General features: G+C 45.1%; 1 protein-coding gene across 1 annotated transcript; it reads left to right on the top strand.

Moving 5' to 3' along the window:
* Nucleotides 1–17,262: 17,262 nt before the first annotated feature.
* Nucleotides 17,263–17,757, top strand: UCN3 (urocortin 3). Its single transcript, XM_065919604.1, has one exon. The coding sequence runs from the start codon at nt 17,263–17,265 to the stop codon at nt 17,755–17,757; it is 495 nt and encodes a 164-aa protein (XP_065775676.1).
* Nucleotides 17,758–18,169: the final 412 nt, after the last annotated feature.

Genomic DNA, 18,169 nt, shown 5'->3' with positions numbered 1-18,169 from the left:
ACCTAGAACCAAACATCTAGGAATGTGAAGTCAAGTGGGCCTTAGGAAGCATCACCATGAACAAAGCTAGTGGAGATGATGAAATTCCAGTTGAGCTTATTTCAAATCCTAAAAGATGATGCTGTCAAAGTGCTGCACTCAATATGCCAGCAAATTGGAAAAACCCAGCAGTGGCCATGGGACTGGAAAATGTCAGTTTTCATTCCAATCCCAAAGAAAGGCAATGCCAAAGAATGCTCAAACTACTGCACAATCACACTCATCTCACAAGCTAGCAAAGTAATGCTCAAAATTCTCCAAGCCAGGTTTCAACATTAAATGAACTGTGAACTTCCAGATGTTCAAGCTGGATTTAGAAAAGGCAGAGGAACCAGAGATCAAATTGCCAATGTGATTGGATCATCAAAAAAGCAAGAGTTCCAGAAAAACATCTACTTCTGCTTTATTGACTATGCCAGAAACTGGAAAATTCTTAAAGAGATGAGAATACCAGACCACCTGACCTATCTCCTGAGAAACCTGTATGCAGGTCAACAAGCAACAGTTAGAACTGGACTTGGAACAACAGACTGGTTCCAAACAGGAAAAGGATTGCGTCAAGGCTGTATATTGTCACCCTGCTTAATTAACTTATATGCAGCGTACATCACGCAAAATGCCAGACTCTGTGACGCACAAGCTGGAATCAAGGTTGCCAGGAGAAATATCAATCCTCAGATATGCAGATGACACCACCCTTATGGCAGAAAGTGAAGAAGAACTAAAGAGCCTCTTGATCAAAAGGAAAGAGGAGAGTGGAAAAAGTTGTCTTAAAACTCAGCATTCAGAAAACTAAGATCATGGCATCTGGTCCCATCACTTCATGGCAAATAGATGGGGAAACCATGGAAACTATGACAGACCTTATTTTGGGGGACTCAAAAATCACTGCAGATGGTGACTGCAGTCATGAAATTAAAAGACGTTTGCTCTTAGGAAGGAAAGTTATGACGCACCTAGACAGCATGAGACACAGAAGTACAGAACAGACTTTTGAACTCTGTGGGAGAAGGTGAGGGTGGGATGTTTCGAAAGAACAGCATGTATATTATCTATGATGAAACAGATCACCAGCCCAGGTGGGATGCATGAGACAAGTGCTCGAGCCTGGTGCACTGGGAAGACCCAGAGGAGTCGGGTGGAGAGGGAGGTGGGAGGGGGGATCGGGATGGGGAATACATGTAACTCTGTGGCTGATTCATGTCACTGTATGACAAAACCCACTGAAATGTTGTAAAGTAATTAGCCTCCAACTAATAAAAAAAAATTTAAAAAATAATAATAAAAAAAGAAAGTGTAAAAAAAATAAAATAAAATAACCTAAAAAAAAAAAAAAGCAGAGACATTACTTTGCCAACAAAGTCTAGTCAAACCTATGGTTTTTCCAGTAGTCATGTACAGTTGTGAGAGTTGGACTATAAAGAAAGCTGAGCACTGAAGAATTGATGCTTTTGAGCTGTGACGTTGGAGAAGACTCTTGAGAGTCCCTTGGACAGCAAGGAGATCCAACCAGTTCATCCTAAAGGAAATCAGTCCTGAATATTCATTAGAAGGACTGATGCTGAAGCTGAAACTACAATACTTTGGCCACCTGTCGTGAAGAACTGACTCATTTGAAAAGATCCTGATGCTGGGAAAGATTAAAGGTGGGAGGGGAAAGGGACAACAGAGGATGAAATGACTGGATGACATCACCAACTCAAAGGACATCTGTTTGAGTAAACTGTGGGAGTTGATGATAGACTGGGAGGCCTAGTATGCTGCAGTCCATGAGGTTGCAAAGAGTCGGACACGACTGAGCAACTGAACTGAACTGGGAAAATCACTTAACCATAAATAGAGAATCATACCTATCTTACATGGTTGTTGAAAGGATTAAATGAGATTAAAAATAACTTGGAGGGACTTACCTGGTGATCCAGTAGTTAAGACTCTGAGCTTCCAATGCAGAGGGCATGGATTCATGCCCATTCAGACCATGTCTGGTCTGGGAACTATGATTCCACATGCCATGCTACCAGCCTAAAAAATAAAATAAATAGAAAATATAAATAAATAAATAAAAATAGCTATGAGTAGTGCCAGGCATATGAAGTACTCAATCTATGGTAGCTTTTCTGGTAACTATCTTTTTTTTGTCTCTAATCTCACACACACACACACACACACACACACACACACACACACACACACACACACACTTACGCTGTGAGCCCTGTGGACAAGTGCCAGTGCTGTTCATCTTTGTGTCCCTCACAGGACCTCTCATGTGGTTTGTCTTTAAAAAGCGATGATCGAATTGGAAATGCCAGCCTCCCAACTATAACAGTAATTCTTAACATCCAGAGAAAAAGCTCTAAGAAAAGGAAAAACTCACACCCTTTTGTTACTACATGCAGGCTTCATCAATATATCTCTTTTACCTCCTTGAGTCATTTGTTGTTGACAGACTAGGTATTGTCTTACCTAATAAGGACACTGACATATACCCAACTCATATCTCAACTACTTGATTTCTAAAGCATCTCAAAAATGTAAGGGTATGTCTCCCAGACTGAATTGTGTGGTTTCTATTTCCTCAATTTGTGTAGGGGTCACAGAGGAGGGTGGAGTGACTTTCTCTCCTCTGTTTTAGTAGTGAGGACCCAAAAACAGATCTCAACACAGAACCATATTCCAGAAAACGCTCCCTAGATATTGTTGAGTCAGACTGTCACTCATATTTCTTCTTTTCAAGTTGAACAAGCTGAAGGATATTCATGCACATTTCTTAGTGAAGCTGCTAAGGAAGCCATAGGTCAGTCTGGGGGCAGTGGAGGCCCAGCCGAGACTGGCAGGTCTCTCTCCCCTGAGCTTTGTCCTTACTTCATTGTCTTCAGGACAGCTTCCTCACATTTCCTCCTGCACAGCCCAGACAGGGGCAAAGGTTCTCAGATGTGCTAAGGCTATCAGGGCTGCGATACCATTTGGAATTAAGTCTTGATGGAGTGTACTAAGAAACCGTCTTGTTCTATTGGTGTTCTCAAAGCTTTTCTGCCCTCCTGTTCATTCTATCAGAAGCTGATCTGAGGGGAGGATATTAAACCATCCATCAAAGGTCTTTGCTTCAGGGAAACAATCATAAAGAACGTAGTTGTTAAAAGTGTTTTGTTGTTTAATTGGAAGAAGAATAGGTACATGTGTTGGGGCTTCCCAGGTGATAAAGTACCCGCCTGCCAATGTAGGAGCACCAGAGATGCAAGTTCTATCCCTGGGTCGGGAAGATCCCCTGGAAGACCCCCTGAAGCAGGGCATGGCAACCCACTCCAGAATTCTTGCCTGGAGAATCCCATGGACAGAGGAGCCTGGTGGGCTACAGTCCATGGGTCGCAGAGTCAGACACAATTGAGCACCTGACCACAGAGCATACAAGGCACACGTGTGTGTATAATGAATAAATGAATGTATAAATATATAAATGAATCACTTTGCTGTACACTTGAAACTATCACAACATGGTTAATCAATTATACTCCAGTATGAAATGAAAAATTTTTATAAAAGTACTTTCTTTTTAAGTTCATGATCAAGAAAAGGGAAGAAAAATACCATCCCTTCATGTATGCAGAGAGACAGGGAATCTTATCTTCATCTGAGATTTAGAGAGAGAAACATTAGAGACTGAACAAAACAGCAACATATCCCAGAGAAACGGTGAACTTATTTCCTATTGGAAATGGATGAGTCCTGTTCATCCTCACCTCTCATACTAAGTGTGAATTTTGATGTCTGAGTCTTTTGGTGGCCCCCAAGATTGGACTTGGATGTCCTTAATGTACCCTGTCTTTCCCTCTTATAGAAATGGTCATCCCACTGTCCAGTCACTTCCTCTTTATCCATCCTCAGCTTACTCCAGCCCACCTGGCAGGTGCTTCAGATTCAAGAGACCTTAATTTGCATTCTGATATATTGCTATTAAGACTGAAAATTGCTACTTATCACTATAGAGGACAATTGGCGATATTTGTCTAATCTTATCATATCTTTTGGGCTTCCCTGGTGGCTTTAAAGATTATAAAAGAACCGTCTTTGATCTGGCAGTTCTTATACATCTAATCTTAACCTTAATCTTAACACTTAATCTTCCAAGTGAAGGATGAACAGGAATGATCCTCTCTCAACAGGAAATGAGTTCATCTTTTGTTCTGAAAGATGCTGCTTTGAAGGCAAGAATCGTGACTGTCCTGCTCTATCTTCAATCTTCAAAAGTCAAGACTGTCCCTAACACCCATAGGCATTCAATAAATATTTAAGTGAACAAATGACCTTACCAAAAATTCAAATTTCCTTCATCATGTAAAACCTATTTTTATAAACTCAGTGTGCTCCTCTTCCAAACGGGACAATTAACTAGTCCTATTGTTTTGAAAGGGCAAAACAGGGCGTCTCTGCAGCTCTTCCTGAGTTGAAAACTGAAACATTTATTACTGACATTTAAGTGTTGCTCCCACCTACTCTCCCTTTGCAAATATTTCTGAAGAAAATTCATTTCTATACGGATATATCCTCATTTACATCTAATTCTCTGCATATTACACTCAGTGGAGGAGGGCCAGCAAAGGTTAGGGCATTGGAGAAAGGTGACAACCAGAGACTTGAGTGAATGCAAAGCTTTAATTGGCAATTAGTCAGAATGAAGTAAGAGATCGTGGAACCAGGTGCCTGTTCTAGTACGCAGCAAAGAACTCTGCATTGTGACGGCATTACAAAGAACACAGAAGATATCTTTCCGTTTTATCTAAGTCAATGTACTTAAGGACAGAGAGGTGTTTGTCACAGTTATTACTGTCCTGAAGGGTCAGTAATGAAGTCCCTCTTGGATTCCTGATATCAGTAATTTGGGTCTTCTCTCTTTTATTCATGGTCTAGCTGGAGGTTGATCAATTCTGTTGCTCTTTGAAGAATACCAGCTTTTTGTTGTTGTTGTTGTTGTTGTTGTTTTTCCTTTATTTTTATTAGTTGGAGGCTAATTACTTTACAATATTGTAGTGGGTTTTGTCATACATTGACATGAATCAGCCATGGAGTTACATGTATTCCCCATCCCGATCCCCCCTCCCACCTCCCTCTCTACCCAATCCCTCTGGGTCTTCCCAGTGCACCAGCCCCAAGCACTTGTCTCACGTATCCAACCTGGGTTGGTGATATGTTTCACTATAGATAATATACATGTTTCGATGTTGTTCTTTCAAAACATCCCACCCTCGCCTTCTTCCACAGAGTCCAAAAGTCTGTTCTGTACATCTGTGTCTCTTTTTCTGTTTTGCATATAGGGTTATCATTACCATCTTTCTAAATTCCATATATATGTGTTAGTATGCTGTAATGTTCTTTATCTTTCTGGCTTACTTCACTCTGTATAATGGGCTCCAGTTTCATCCATCTCATTAGAACTGATTCAATGAATTCTGTTTAATGGCTGAGTAATATTCCATGGTGTATATGTACCACAGCTTCCTTATCCATTCATCTGCTGATGGGCATCTAGGTTGCTTCCATGTCCTGGCTATTATAAACAGTGCTTCGATGAACATTGGGGTGCATGTGTCTCTTTCAGATCTGGTTTCCTCGGTGTGTATGCCCAGAAGTGGGATTGCTGGGTCATATGGCAGTTCTAGTTCCAGTCTTTTAAGAAATCTGCACACTGTTCTCCATAGCGGCTATACTAGTTTGCATTCCCACCAACAGTGTAAGAGGGTTCCCTTTTCTCCACACCCTCTCCAGCATTTATTTCTTGTAGACTTTCGGATAGCAGCCATCCTGACTGGCATGTAATGGTACCTCATTGTGGTTTTGATTTGCATTTCTCTGATAATGAGTGATGTTGAGCATCTTTTCATGTGTTGGTTAGCCATCTGTATGTCTTCTTTGGAGAAATGTCTGTTTAGTGAAAAATACCAGCTTTTGTTTTCATTGTTCCTCTCATTTTCTAGTCTCTATTTCATATATATATGTATATATACACAATGACATATATCACACTGTGTGTGTGTATATATATATATATATATATACTCTAAGATATATATAGATAGATAGATATAGATATAGATATATACTCTGAAGCTGAAACTCCAAGACTTTGGCCACCTGATGCAAAGAACTGACTCATTGGAAAAGACCCTGATGCTGGAAAAGGTTGAAGGCAGGAGAAGGGGGTGACAGAGAATAAGAGGGTAGGATGGCATCACCAACTTGATGGACACGAGTTTGAGCAAGCTCCCGGAGTTGGTGATGGACAGGGAAGCCTGTCAGGCTGCAATCCATAGGGTCACAAAGAGTTGGACACAACTGAGTGACTGAACTGGACTGACTCTCATCTCTACTACTTAAATTCCTTGCTTTGGACTTAATTTGTTTTTCTTTTTCTAGGTGAAAGCTTAGATCACTGGTTTCAGACCTTTGTTCTCTTCCCATATAAGCATTTAAAGCTATAAATTTCCTCTGTATGCTGCTTTGAATACATGCCACAATTCTTAATATATTGAAGGAGCAATTCAAATTTCAAGGCATATGCAAGTCAAGCTGTGTTCCTCGAAGAGTTAAAAAGCTGATCATTTCCTCATACATCACCCCCGACACACACACACACACACACACACACACACACACACACACACAGATTCACAATGTTGATATTTGGTTAATTTAGGTAAGGAGTACACCTTTGTTCATCACACTCATTTCTACTTTCCTGGAAACTTTTAAAAACAACTGGGGTTTAAAAAGAGTGCACAGAAAGTTACTGGGGCAACTGCCTCATTTTACAGGGCTTCCCAGGTGGTGCAGTTGTAAAGAACCCGCCTGCTAATGCAGGAGACATGGGTTCATCCCTGGGTCCAGAAGATCCTCTGGAAGAGGAAATGGCAACCCACTCCAGTATTCTTGCCTACAAAATTTCAAGAACAGAGGAGACTGGCAGGCTACAATCCATGGGATCGCAAAGAGTTAGATACGACTGAGCACAAATGCTTGTTTTACAAGGAGGACAGTGGGCTTGCAATCATGGTAAGGCACTAAGAAGCCGCCATCTTCAATAACAAGGTTTGGATGGTTGAAAACAAGCCTAGGAGAGAAGGACCAGCTGGTGGGAATGAACAATGGACCATCATGAGGCAGGATCTCATTTTCACCTCTGAGCTGCTGCAGGGAGACTCCAGGGTGCGGTTATGTTCTCGTTAGCAGCTCAGGATCAGCTCAGGCTTCTCTACCTTCTACACCGTGTAACATCAGCGATATTTCCTGCACACCCCAGGACCTCAGCAGGCACCCACTGCTCACCAAGATGACTGTGGAGACCTCCCTTCCCAAATGGGAACATGAGCAATCCTGAGAGCTGCCCACCGTCCAGAGTGTGACAAGAAGGAACAGATGTTATCAGCCCCAGGACAGAGAGTGGGTGGAAAGCAAGTCTGGGATGAACAGAGAGAAAAGCAGATTTTTAAATGTTCACAAATGCAGGGAGAGAGGGAGAAAGGGCAGAATATAAAGTAACACCTACGCTATGGCAACAAATTCATGCACCCATGTTTTCTCAGGTTACCAGTTCAGTTTCTCACACCTTGGTCTGATGACATGGGACCTGCAGTCCACACCGCCTCCAAGGCCCAACAAGCTATTTCTGGGTGTGTCTTACTGAACAATACTTTTAATTTCATCCACATTTGGCCCCTCACCACGGTGAAAAGGTGTCCTTCCCAAAGTTACAGGCCCTAATGGGACCAAAGTAACACTGAGCTTTCACTGGGGGGTAAAGTCAAGCTGTGTTCCACAAAGGATTAAAAAGCTGATCATGTCTGGGCTTCCCCAGTGGCTCAGTGGTAAAGAATCTGCCTGCCAATGCAGGAAACCCAGGTTTGATTTCTGGTCCAGGAAGATCCCACATAGCCGCCCAGGAGCAGCTAAGCCCATGGGCCACAACTACTGAGTCTGCACCCTAGAGCCTGGGAGCCACAACTACTGAGCCCACGACCACAACAACTGAAGCCCCTGCACCTAGAGCTCTGCCCTGAGACTTGCCGCAATGCGAAGCCCACACCACACAGCTACAGCGGAGCCCCCACTCGCCGCAACTAGACGAAAAGCCTAAACGGCAACAAAGTCCCAGCACAGCCAAAAACAAAGAGGATTATTTTAAAAACAAACTAAAAGCTTATCATTTCTAATCTTCTTGTGAGGCTTTCTTCCCATTTAACTGCCTGATTCCTCAAACTTGTCTACAAACATACTCCTGCGATACAGCCTTTGATGAGCGCTTCCAAAGGCTATTCTTCTCAGCTGAGGCTCTCATTAAAAGGAAGAGTTAGACTCATTAGGTCTGAGGTGAGAGCTGAGATTCTGCATCTCTAAAAGCTCCCAAGGATGCTGAGGTTGAAGGTCCATAGACCACACTTTGAGCAGCTGGCTTCATAGTTCTTAGTACTTACTATAGTCCTTAGTGTTAAATATTTAGCACTTGTGTTTCTCGTCCTTAGTAGGTCTACAATAAACCTGACTTGGAGGGATGGCTTTTTAATTGAAGTATAGTTGATTTACAAGGCTGTGTTAGATTCTGCTGCTGCTGTTGTTGTTGTTCAGTCACTACGTCCTGTCCAACTCTTTGTGACCCCATGGACTGCAGCTCACCAGGCTCCTCTGTCCTCCACTATCTCCTGGAGTTTGCTCAAATTCATGTCCATTGAGTCGATGATGCTATCCAACCATCTCATCCTTTGCCGCCCCCTACTCCTTTTGCCTTCAGTCTTTCCCAGAATCAGGATCTTTTCCAATGAGTCGACTCTTCACACCAGGAGGGCCAAAGTATTGGAGCTTTTAGTTTCTGCTGTGCAGCAAAGTGAATCAACTGTATGTATACATATAGCCCTCTTTTTTGGATTTCCTTCCCATTTAGGTCACCACAGGGCATTGAGGAAAGTTCCCTGTGCTATACAGAAGGTTCTCATTGGTTATCTGTTTTATACACAGTGTCAATAGTATATATATGTCAATCCCAATCTCCTAATTCATCCCATGGAGCTATGATTGAATTTATTAAACGTTTCTACAATAGTAGAATAAAGAGGGAAAGCTTTACCAAGACATCAGTCTTTCATCCTACTCATGTTCCCTCTCTTTTCTTGGAGTTAAGGAAGCCAGGGCATGATTGGGTGGAGGCAGATTTGGCAAAGTGGTGTTTCTTTTCTGGCTTATAGAGCAAAACAAGAAAGGTTGGAGGTGGAGTCAGTGGTGGAGGTCTCTGCCCATGTGGCCAGTGATCCAGCATCATAGGATGAACCTGCTTTTCCTGTTTGTAGCAGCTCTCCTCCCTAACCTTATGACAATTACTGGCCAAAATTGTAGAATTGTCTGTTTTTTACTCTCCCCCTACTGTCTCTGTCTTGTACACCTGTATACACACGAGTGTACTCCCTGAAATTTGAATTGCTCCTTCTGCCTCTATAATGGAAACTGTAGAATTTTATACCCTTGAAAGCCAACTATAGTGACGACATCACTGTCTTCTAACCCAGCCTTGCTCTGCAGAGACCTGCACACATATCCTTCACCCTCCCTTGATTATTAAAGATGAAATGGAATCTCAACGCAATCTGAGTCCTTGTAATTTGTCTTTTTGAATAAACCTCTAATAATCTCTCTTTTTAATTTCATTTCAATACTATTATCTTCAATTATGGGGCTCCTTGTCTACAACAATCCCTCACTCTCAAGGCCAAGTTCTGTTCTCTCCTTGTGGCTGGAGATGCAGGCTCATCCAGCTTTGCAAAAGAGATCATCCTTGAGGATGTTGGAGGCCTGAGAACCAAGGCTCACCCGTGTGTGACCCCAGCTAAGTGACTGAACAAGAGCATGAACTCTCTTTTAGGCCAGCATTCTGTGATTCTGGAAGAGTTCATGTAAACAAAAGCATTTAAAATACTAAAGAATGTCAATTGGGACTTCCCTGCTGGTCCAGTGGCTAAGACTCCACGCTCCCAATGCAGGGGGCCCAGGTTCGATCCCTGGTCAGGGAACTAGATCCCACGTGCCACAGCTAAGACTCACTGCAGCCAAATACATTTTTTTAAATACATATTATCTGTTCGGGTATATGTGATGGGTTGCAACTGTATATGCATATACACAGAGCTACTGAATAAGAAGAATCAACCTCACTTATTGAGTCTCTACTATATAGCAGATGCTGTGTTCGTGATGCTTCTCCTGGCATAGACTTCAGTCTCAAGCTGCTTACAGACAAACGGACACAGGCAGGAGTGGACCACAGCCAGTTTCAAAGCCTAGACTTGCCAAGGGAAACAGATAATAATTCACAGTATATAGGAACATGCTGGTTTATTTCTGATTGATTGATTGACTGGTGAACTGATTAAGCATAGTCCCTGATTAGCTGGCAGGCATGCAGGCATACTTTGGCCACCTGATGAGAAGAGTTGACCCATTAGAAAAGACCCCGATGCTGGGAAAGATTGAAGGCAGCAGGAGAAGGGGATGACAGAGCATCACGAACTCAATGGACATGAGTTTGAGCAAGCTCCAGGAGCTGGTGATGGACAGGGAAGCCTGGCATGCTGCAGTCTATGGGATCGCAAAGAGTCAGACATGACTGAAAGACTGAACTGAACTGAATAATAACATGGTGTGCTATGTATCAGGCTTCCCCTCGATGGCTCAGTGGTAAAGAATCTGCCAGCAATACAGGAGACATAAGAGATGTGGGTTCAATCCCTGGGTCAGGAAAATCTCCTGGAGGAGGCCATGGCAACTCACTCCAGTATTTATGCCTGGAAAATTCCATGGACCAAGAAGCCTGGTGGGCTACAGTCCACAGGGCTGCAAAGAGTCGGACATTACCGAGCAACTGATCAACAAGAAGATAAGAGATTCCGAAACATGTTCAGGGGTGGGGGTGGCAAAGTGCATGTATTACCCTTGGAAGAACATGGGCTGCTTGGTTACCATTACTACTGACTTTGCCCATGAGCAGAACCACAAGTGAGCTTGCCGTCCTGGCCCCATCTAGGAGCACGCTGCCCAGTCCACTGCTTTGTAAGATGTTCAGAAGAGTTTCCAATTCCCTTGTCACTAGAGAAAACATGTCCCCTAAGTGTATCTGTTGGTGTTGATCCCCTTGTCTACGAGTCATTGTAGTGCCCTGTGAACAGGGCACTGTGATTATGCCCACGTGTGGAAAATTGGCTATGGGGCAGTATGCAAGTTTACCCAAGAAGGCAACATCCTCCCCTTCCCCTGGAGGGAGACAGAAAGCTTTTTTTTTTTAAGGTTATTACTTAACTATTTATTTATTTGGCTACGCAACATGAGGGATCTTAGTTCACTGACCAGGGATCAAACCCAAACCCCCTGCAGGGGCAGCATGGAGTTTTAACCACTGGACCATCAGGAAGTAAGTCCCAGACAGAAAGCTCTGATGCTGTTTCACGAGGCCCCGAGGGAGGCAGCTGCCTCTAGACTGTGGCTCCCAGGAGCTTTGCTCCAGAAATCAATCAACCACTAAAAGTCCATCAGAGAGGATCATAAAATGTCTGTAATTCACCACGGCACCTGGACACAGAGACAGGCTGGAACTGTCCCCACCTGTTCCCACTGCTGCTGGTTCCAAGGGGGATGCAAAGTCCAATGAGACTGATTCCTGATAGGTGGATAGGAGACAGTGCTGGAGAACCCATATCAGAAAGGACTGGACGTGAATGCAGGATCATGGGTGTGCTGTTATTATAGAAGTTCAGTTACTAATAACTAAATCAGTCCTGCCTGTTGGAAGAAACAAGAGTCAAGGCAAGGGTCTCCCCTTACCCCACAGACCAGAGAAATTTCACCAGGTAACAGGGGGCTCTGTTCATGCGTGAGGTGTAGTGAATCAGTGCCCAGAACAAGAACTGTAGTTTTTGCATGCTCACTTGCTCAGTGGTGTCCAACTCTGTACGATCCCATGGACTGTAGCCCACCAGACTCGTCTGTCCTTGGGATTCTCCAGGAAAGAATACTGGAAAGGGCTGCCATTTCCTCCTCCAGGGGATCTTCCTAACCCAGGGATTAAACCAGAGTCTCCTGCGGCTCCTGCATTGGCAAGATTGTTCTTTACCACTGAACCACCAGGGAAGCCCCAATTGTATTTTTAAATGTTTATATACAAACTAAAGTGGGGAAAATGAAATGAAAATTTAATCAATCTAGAAGAACACAGACAAGGAAAAACAGAAATAAACAGAAACAGAGGGGGAAAGTAGACCAAATAGGAAGTGTTTTACAACGTAAAATAGCAGAAAATAATCCAAAAACATCAGTAATCATTATTTGCACAAATGTGTCACGTCAGTGATCACTATTAGTACAAATTAATACAGAGACCTGTATTAAGGTCTTGTTAGTACAGAAATGGTTAATTAGATTTTTTTAAATTTCAGTATATACCCTTTACAAAAGAACTTTGACACAAAAAAACTGGAAAAAATGCTCCAAGCAAATGTCAACCAAAGGAAAACTGGAATAGCTGTTTCAATATCCGGCAAAGCAGACTGTAAGACAAAAAGTGTTATTTGGCTTGAAAGGGTTTATAGTCAAATCATTAAAGGGGTCATTTGCATTGAGCTGGCCAAAAAGTTCATTTGGAATGTAGCTAGGCTGTTCAATAAAGGTCTTGGTGAAAATGAAAACTGTGCCTAAGCCCACACACTGCAGCTCCTGAGCCCATGTGCCACAACTAGAGAAACCTGCATGCTGCAATGAAGACCCAGAACAGCCAAAATAATAATAAATACAGTGAAGTCACTCAGTCGTGTCCGACTCTTTGTGACTCTGTGGACTGTAACCCAGCAGGCTCCTCCGTCCATGGAATTCTCCAGGCAAGAACACTGGAGTGGGTTGCCATTTCCTTCTCCAGGGGATCTTCCCAACCCAGGGATCAAAACCAGGTCTCCCACATTGCAGGCAGACACTTAACGTCTGAGCTACCATAAATGTTGCCATTGCTCAGTAGCTAAGTCGTGTCTGACTCTTTTTGGACCCCACTGACTGCAGCACGCCAGGCTTTCCTGTCCTTCATAACCTCCCAGAGTTTGCTCAAGCTCTTGTCCATTGAGTCAGTGATGCCAAAGAAATTTAAAAAAAAAAAAAAAAAAACGAATCACAGGACAGCATACGAACTTTCCTCTCTACTTTCAAGTAGGTGTTGGCTCCAGAAAGAAGGGTAGAGAGGCTGAAGTTAGTAAGAACGAAGATGAGTAACGAAACTCTTCAAAGAAACTGCTTCTCAGTTCAACAGAGTGTGTTTTTTTTCTTTTTATCAATGAAGCCAGTTGCTAGGGCAGGAAGGGCAGGTGGGGGTGGGGGCGGTGATGGGAGGTCTGGGAGAGAAGGTGGGTAGGAGCGGTCAGAGATGCTGACAGCTTGTCGTCTCCGTGACGTGCACAGCTGCTTGGGTTGTATTTTAAACGGGATCACATCCCAGGGTAGACACGGCGTCTGGATTTATGATCCACCCCGTGATCTGTCACTTTTATGTATATGCACACACACACGAGGGAGTGGAGTGGTTTCCATAGAGAGGAAAGATCACGGCCCACTTACAAATAATTCAAGAAAAGGAGCCGGCGACCCCAGAGAAGACAGAAGTTCAGGGGGATGTTCCCGGGGCAGACTTCTTGGTTCTGAAGCTTCCGGCCTGCCTCACTGAGCGTTTGCACTCCAGAGGGACGTCTGCTCACAGGTAAGGCTCTGGTTGGGGACTTCCCTACGAAGGATAACTTGATTTGCCCTTAATTATGCAGGAGATGCTAGGGATTGGATGGGGTGAGTGATAAGAGTTGCAAGCACCCCTGGGGACACTGTGCTGAATGGTCAAGGTCTGTGTTTTAAATGGGGAGAAGGCAGCCCCAAAGGGATGAGGGGGAAGTTTCTCAGGGGGGCAAGAGCATCCTCCCCCCATTAGTAGACAGGCCTGCTTTGCAAAAGGTAATAGACCGGAAGCAGGATGGTTTCTCACAAATGTGTTTTTCTGAACAGAGCCCAGCTGTGAACATGAAAATCATGTTTCCAGATGGGGTGGATGGGGAAGATGGGAGTGGAAACCGGGGTACCATTCCCCACTGCCTGACCGACCAGGAAGATGCTTGCATTTCCTGGTTGCCAAGGCATCTCCTTTCGTTCTCTCCATACACCTGCGAGGCAGGTAACGTCTGCTTTTTAAGATGTGGTGACTGAGAGGTTAAGTAACTGATGGAAGGCATTTGAGGGTGAGGGAGGTTTGCAGCCCAGGTCTTCTGCCCTCATAGCCTGGAGTCCTTTCCCCCTGGCCACTGGGGACACTGGAGGAAGGGAACAGATGTCTGTAATAATTAGGTGCCCCCCGCCTTGAAAGGGAGAGGCCATAAAGATGGATGTTTGATGTCTCCATTTGATGTCAAAGTGTTCCGAGAAATCCTGTCTGCAGGGTTCTCCTGTAACACAGCAATCTAGCCAGCATCCCACTTCTGAGGATGAATAGAGTCAGAAAAGCAACACAAAAGCTGCCAGTAACAAGTGCTGTCTAGATCTTGTCAACTTTCTCCTGGCTTTTCTCCCTCTTGGGGGGAAAGGCCTTTCATGAATGAACCCCCTCTGCTCGCTCAAGTGTGAATTGCTAAGAAGTGTGTGTGTGACACATAAATGCTTCCATGAGTCTGCAGCTCATTACTATAATACCATTCAAAATGCTTAAAGGGTCCCTGGGTTCAGCAGTGACTGTTTTATAAATTGTTTTTTTAATTCAACGTCTTACCCGTGTTTGCAGACTGCGAACTATCTCTCCCTTCCTCGATGCTGGAGAATGGGACTGCCTCTGGGCAAAGCCCGTGGTGTCCTGCGTTTGCCTCTAGCTTCACGTTTTTCCTTCGGGGACGCTCTCTCTCACAGGTGCTTTGAATTTTAGACCAGATGAGTCCCTCAATGCCTGTCATTCTGGGCGTGACGTGACTGTCACAGCTCTCAGAAGCAAGTGTCCATCTCCAGAGAAGCACTATCCTAAATAACCCTCAAAGAATGGCTGAGTGTCAGGTACCCAAATGAAAAAAATGAAGATGAAGAACTTTTTCCTGTAAATCTAACTAGATGGGGACCATGTGTTTTCAGAGCAGGTAGCAGGGAAATCTTAAACCTTTGTACTCTTGCACTGTGGTAAGGGCAAAGGAATCCAAAGAATGTAAGAGGAGAAACTTGCTTAGGAATCAGACCTGAGTAAGGAGGAAAGGACGTTTCTTTTCTTTGACAGTCCTCTCTGTTCCTGGGATTGGCTCCAGGACCGTCACAGATCCCCAGATGCTCAAGTCCCTTATATAAAATAATGTATTGTTTGCACATAACCTACAAACATCCTCCCATGCAGGGGTGAGTGCTAAGTCACTTCAGTCATGTCCAGCCCTTTGTGACCCTATGGACTATAGCCCGCCAGGCTCCTCTGTCCATGGGATTCTCCAGGCATGAATACTAGAGTGGGCTGCCATGTCCTTCTCCAGGAGATCTTCCCCCCCCAGGGACTGAACCCATGTCTCCTGCATTGCCAGGCAGATTCTTTACCACTAGTGCCACCTGGAAAGCCCCACAATCTCCCATGGTTTTATTCAAATGCTAAACAAAGCTAAACTGGAGAGAGAGGGAGAAAAGGAGAAAGAGAGAGGAGAGCCTGGAGCTCAATCCCCTAATCTCACAGATGGGAACACAGGGACCTGGGGCATTTAGTCACTGAGCCAATTAGTGGGGGGTAGGGCCAAGCCTGACCCATGAAAAGAGCAGGGGACCAAGGGAGAGAGTGACAATGACAGAGAGAGACAGATCCCCTCCCACCCCGACCCCCCCCCCCCCCCGGGTCCCGTTATTAACCCTTTCTCTGTGCATTCGTTTTTGGTTTTTTAAATCTTTTCAGGCTTAACAAGCCCTTTGAGAATGCTCCCAAGCTTTAAGATGCCTTCAAGGCACAAGGCAGCTAAAGCCACAATTCATGGATGTTTATGCAAATCAACTAAGGACAGCCTCAGTGAATGAGGAAACCCGAAGTCTGGGTATTGAGCACAATATCAAAAGAAAGGATAAGTCCATTCTTTTGCAGTCAACAGAACCCTGTAAAATGTTCTCCAGGAACTGGGCACACAGTTCTAAGGACCTCGGAGATGGATGGGAACACTGAGCAAGTGGTTCGCAAAGTGTGGTCCATGAACCCACAGCATCAGTATCTTCTAGGGATGTGTTAGGGATGCAGATTCTCAGGCCTTGCCCCAAATCTACTGATTCAGAAATGCTGGAGATGTGGCCCAGCAGCTGTTGTTTGAACAGTCCATTCACGTGATTCTGAACACTCTGAAGCGTGAGAACCGCTGACTTAGAGTCCAAGGCACGATAAGCCTACCTGGGTAAGAGTGGAGCAAACAGACAAAAAAGAAAACCCAGAAACGCAACACAACAAAGATAATGGTCTGCAGGATCAAGTTACCTGGCATACTATACATCTATATTTATATTCATATGATTTATATTCATTAGTTATATAATGTATAGTACATTTACAGATACAGAGAGATCACTTCTGAGATGGCCACCTGTGTACTGAATCTTATCCTAATAGCACCTGGGGATTATTACATGTAAACAGTCATGAATCAACATGCTTCATTAAGTATTTGGTTAGACAGGGAGCTTTTCCATTTTAATTTAACCTTTATGAGGTAGTACCTATTATCCCCCATTATTATTATTATTACCATTATTATTATCAGATGAGGAAATTGACGTTCTCAGAGGTTAAGTAATCTGCCCACCACCCTCAGGCAAACAAGGACCCAGTTGGAATTTGAACCTACCTCTGTCTAACTCCAGAGCCTGTATTGCTTTCCATGTGCTAGTTAGCTAGTTCCTACATCTGGACCATTCCTACATTTGGCAACGATCCGTCATCAACAGGCTTGTTAACACGCAGATTGCTGGCCCCAGAGTTTTCAACCGACCAGCTCTGCAGTAAGACCCGAGAATTCTTTGCATTGCTAACAAATTTCCATGAGACGCGGCCTGCAGGTCTAGAGAACACGCTTTCAAAACCTGGCAAAGCTGAACGTGCACAAAGCCTGGTGGATCTGCCCCATCTCCCCCTGAGCCCTAAGACCCTCTCACACGTATTGCTCTTTTCCGCAGCAGGAAGAGATGCTCGTGCCGGCCCCCTTCCTGCTGGTCTTGCTGCTGCTCCTCGGGGCCCCCCAGGCGGGCCTCTCCCAGAGGTCCTCCAAAGCCGGGTCCAGCCTCAGCTGCCTCCACACAGCCCTGCGCGAGGCCGAGAAGAGCCAGCGGAAGGACACATCGCTGCTGATCAAGCGGACCTTCCCCGCCCTGCCCCGCGGAGACCTGGAGGACCAGGAGGGGCAGGAGGAGGAGGACACAGAGAAAAGGACCTTCCCCGGAGGTGGCGGCGGTGGTGGCGGGGCTGGCAGCACCCGGTACAAGTACCCGTTCCAGGCACAGTTCCAGGGGCGGTCATCCCAGGACAAGGCCAAGAGTGACCGGCGCACCAAGGTCACTCTGTCCCTGGACGTCCCCACTAACATCATGAACATCCTCTTCAACATCGCCAAGGCCAAGAACCTGCGAGCCAAGGCCGCCGCCAATGCCCACCTCATGGCCCAGATCGGGCGGAAGAAGTAGAGGAGGAGGCTGGGGACCCCCTGGGATAAGGACGGAGGTTGGGGGGGACAAGGAGGGTTGGCCCGTCCCGCCGGTTTGTATCGTTTCCAGGCTCTCCACCCCTCTGCACCTTCCCACCTACGGCTGGGCCCCCCAGCCCTCTATATCTACACACACCAGCGCCGTGTTGTTCCAGATCCACAGATGGAGGCCACCGTACTGATACTGAGACACTGAGGTCTACCCTACACGTCTTCTCTCTCCTTCCCCACAAGGAGCGGCAAAGGTCACGCCCTCCTGCCCTCCACTCCACTCTCTGACTCCAAGAAGAGGGGTACAGGAGGCCCTCCCCTCCCCACACCAACACCAGCCCAAGCCGGAAGGCAAGGGCGCTGAGCACCCTGCCCCCAGACTCTCTCTCCCCTCTGACCCA

This window comes from Muntiacus reevesi, chromosome 2 (genome assembly GCF_963930625.1).
Source record: "Muntiacus reevesi chromosome 2, mMunRee1.1, whole genome shotgun sequence".
Taxonomy (NCBI): Eukaryota; Metazoa; Chordata; class Mammalia; order Artiodactyla; family Cervidae; genus Muntiacus; species Muntiacus reevesi.
The sequence above is the reverse complement of the archived record's forward strand: the minus strand, read 5'-3'. Positions and strand labels throughout refer to the sequence as shown.

What these genes read in the sequence shown, in the direction of transcription:
- UCN3 (XM_065919604.1), top strand. Translation starts at nt 17,263, where the DNA reads ATGCTCGTGCCGGCCCCCTTCCTGCTGGTCTTGCTGCTGCTCCTCGGG.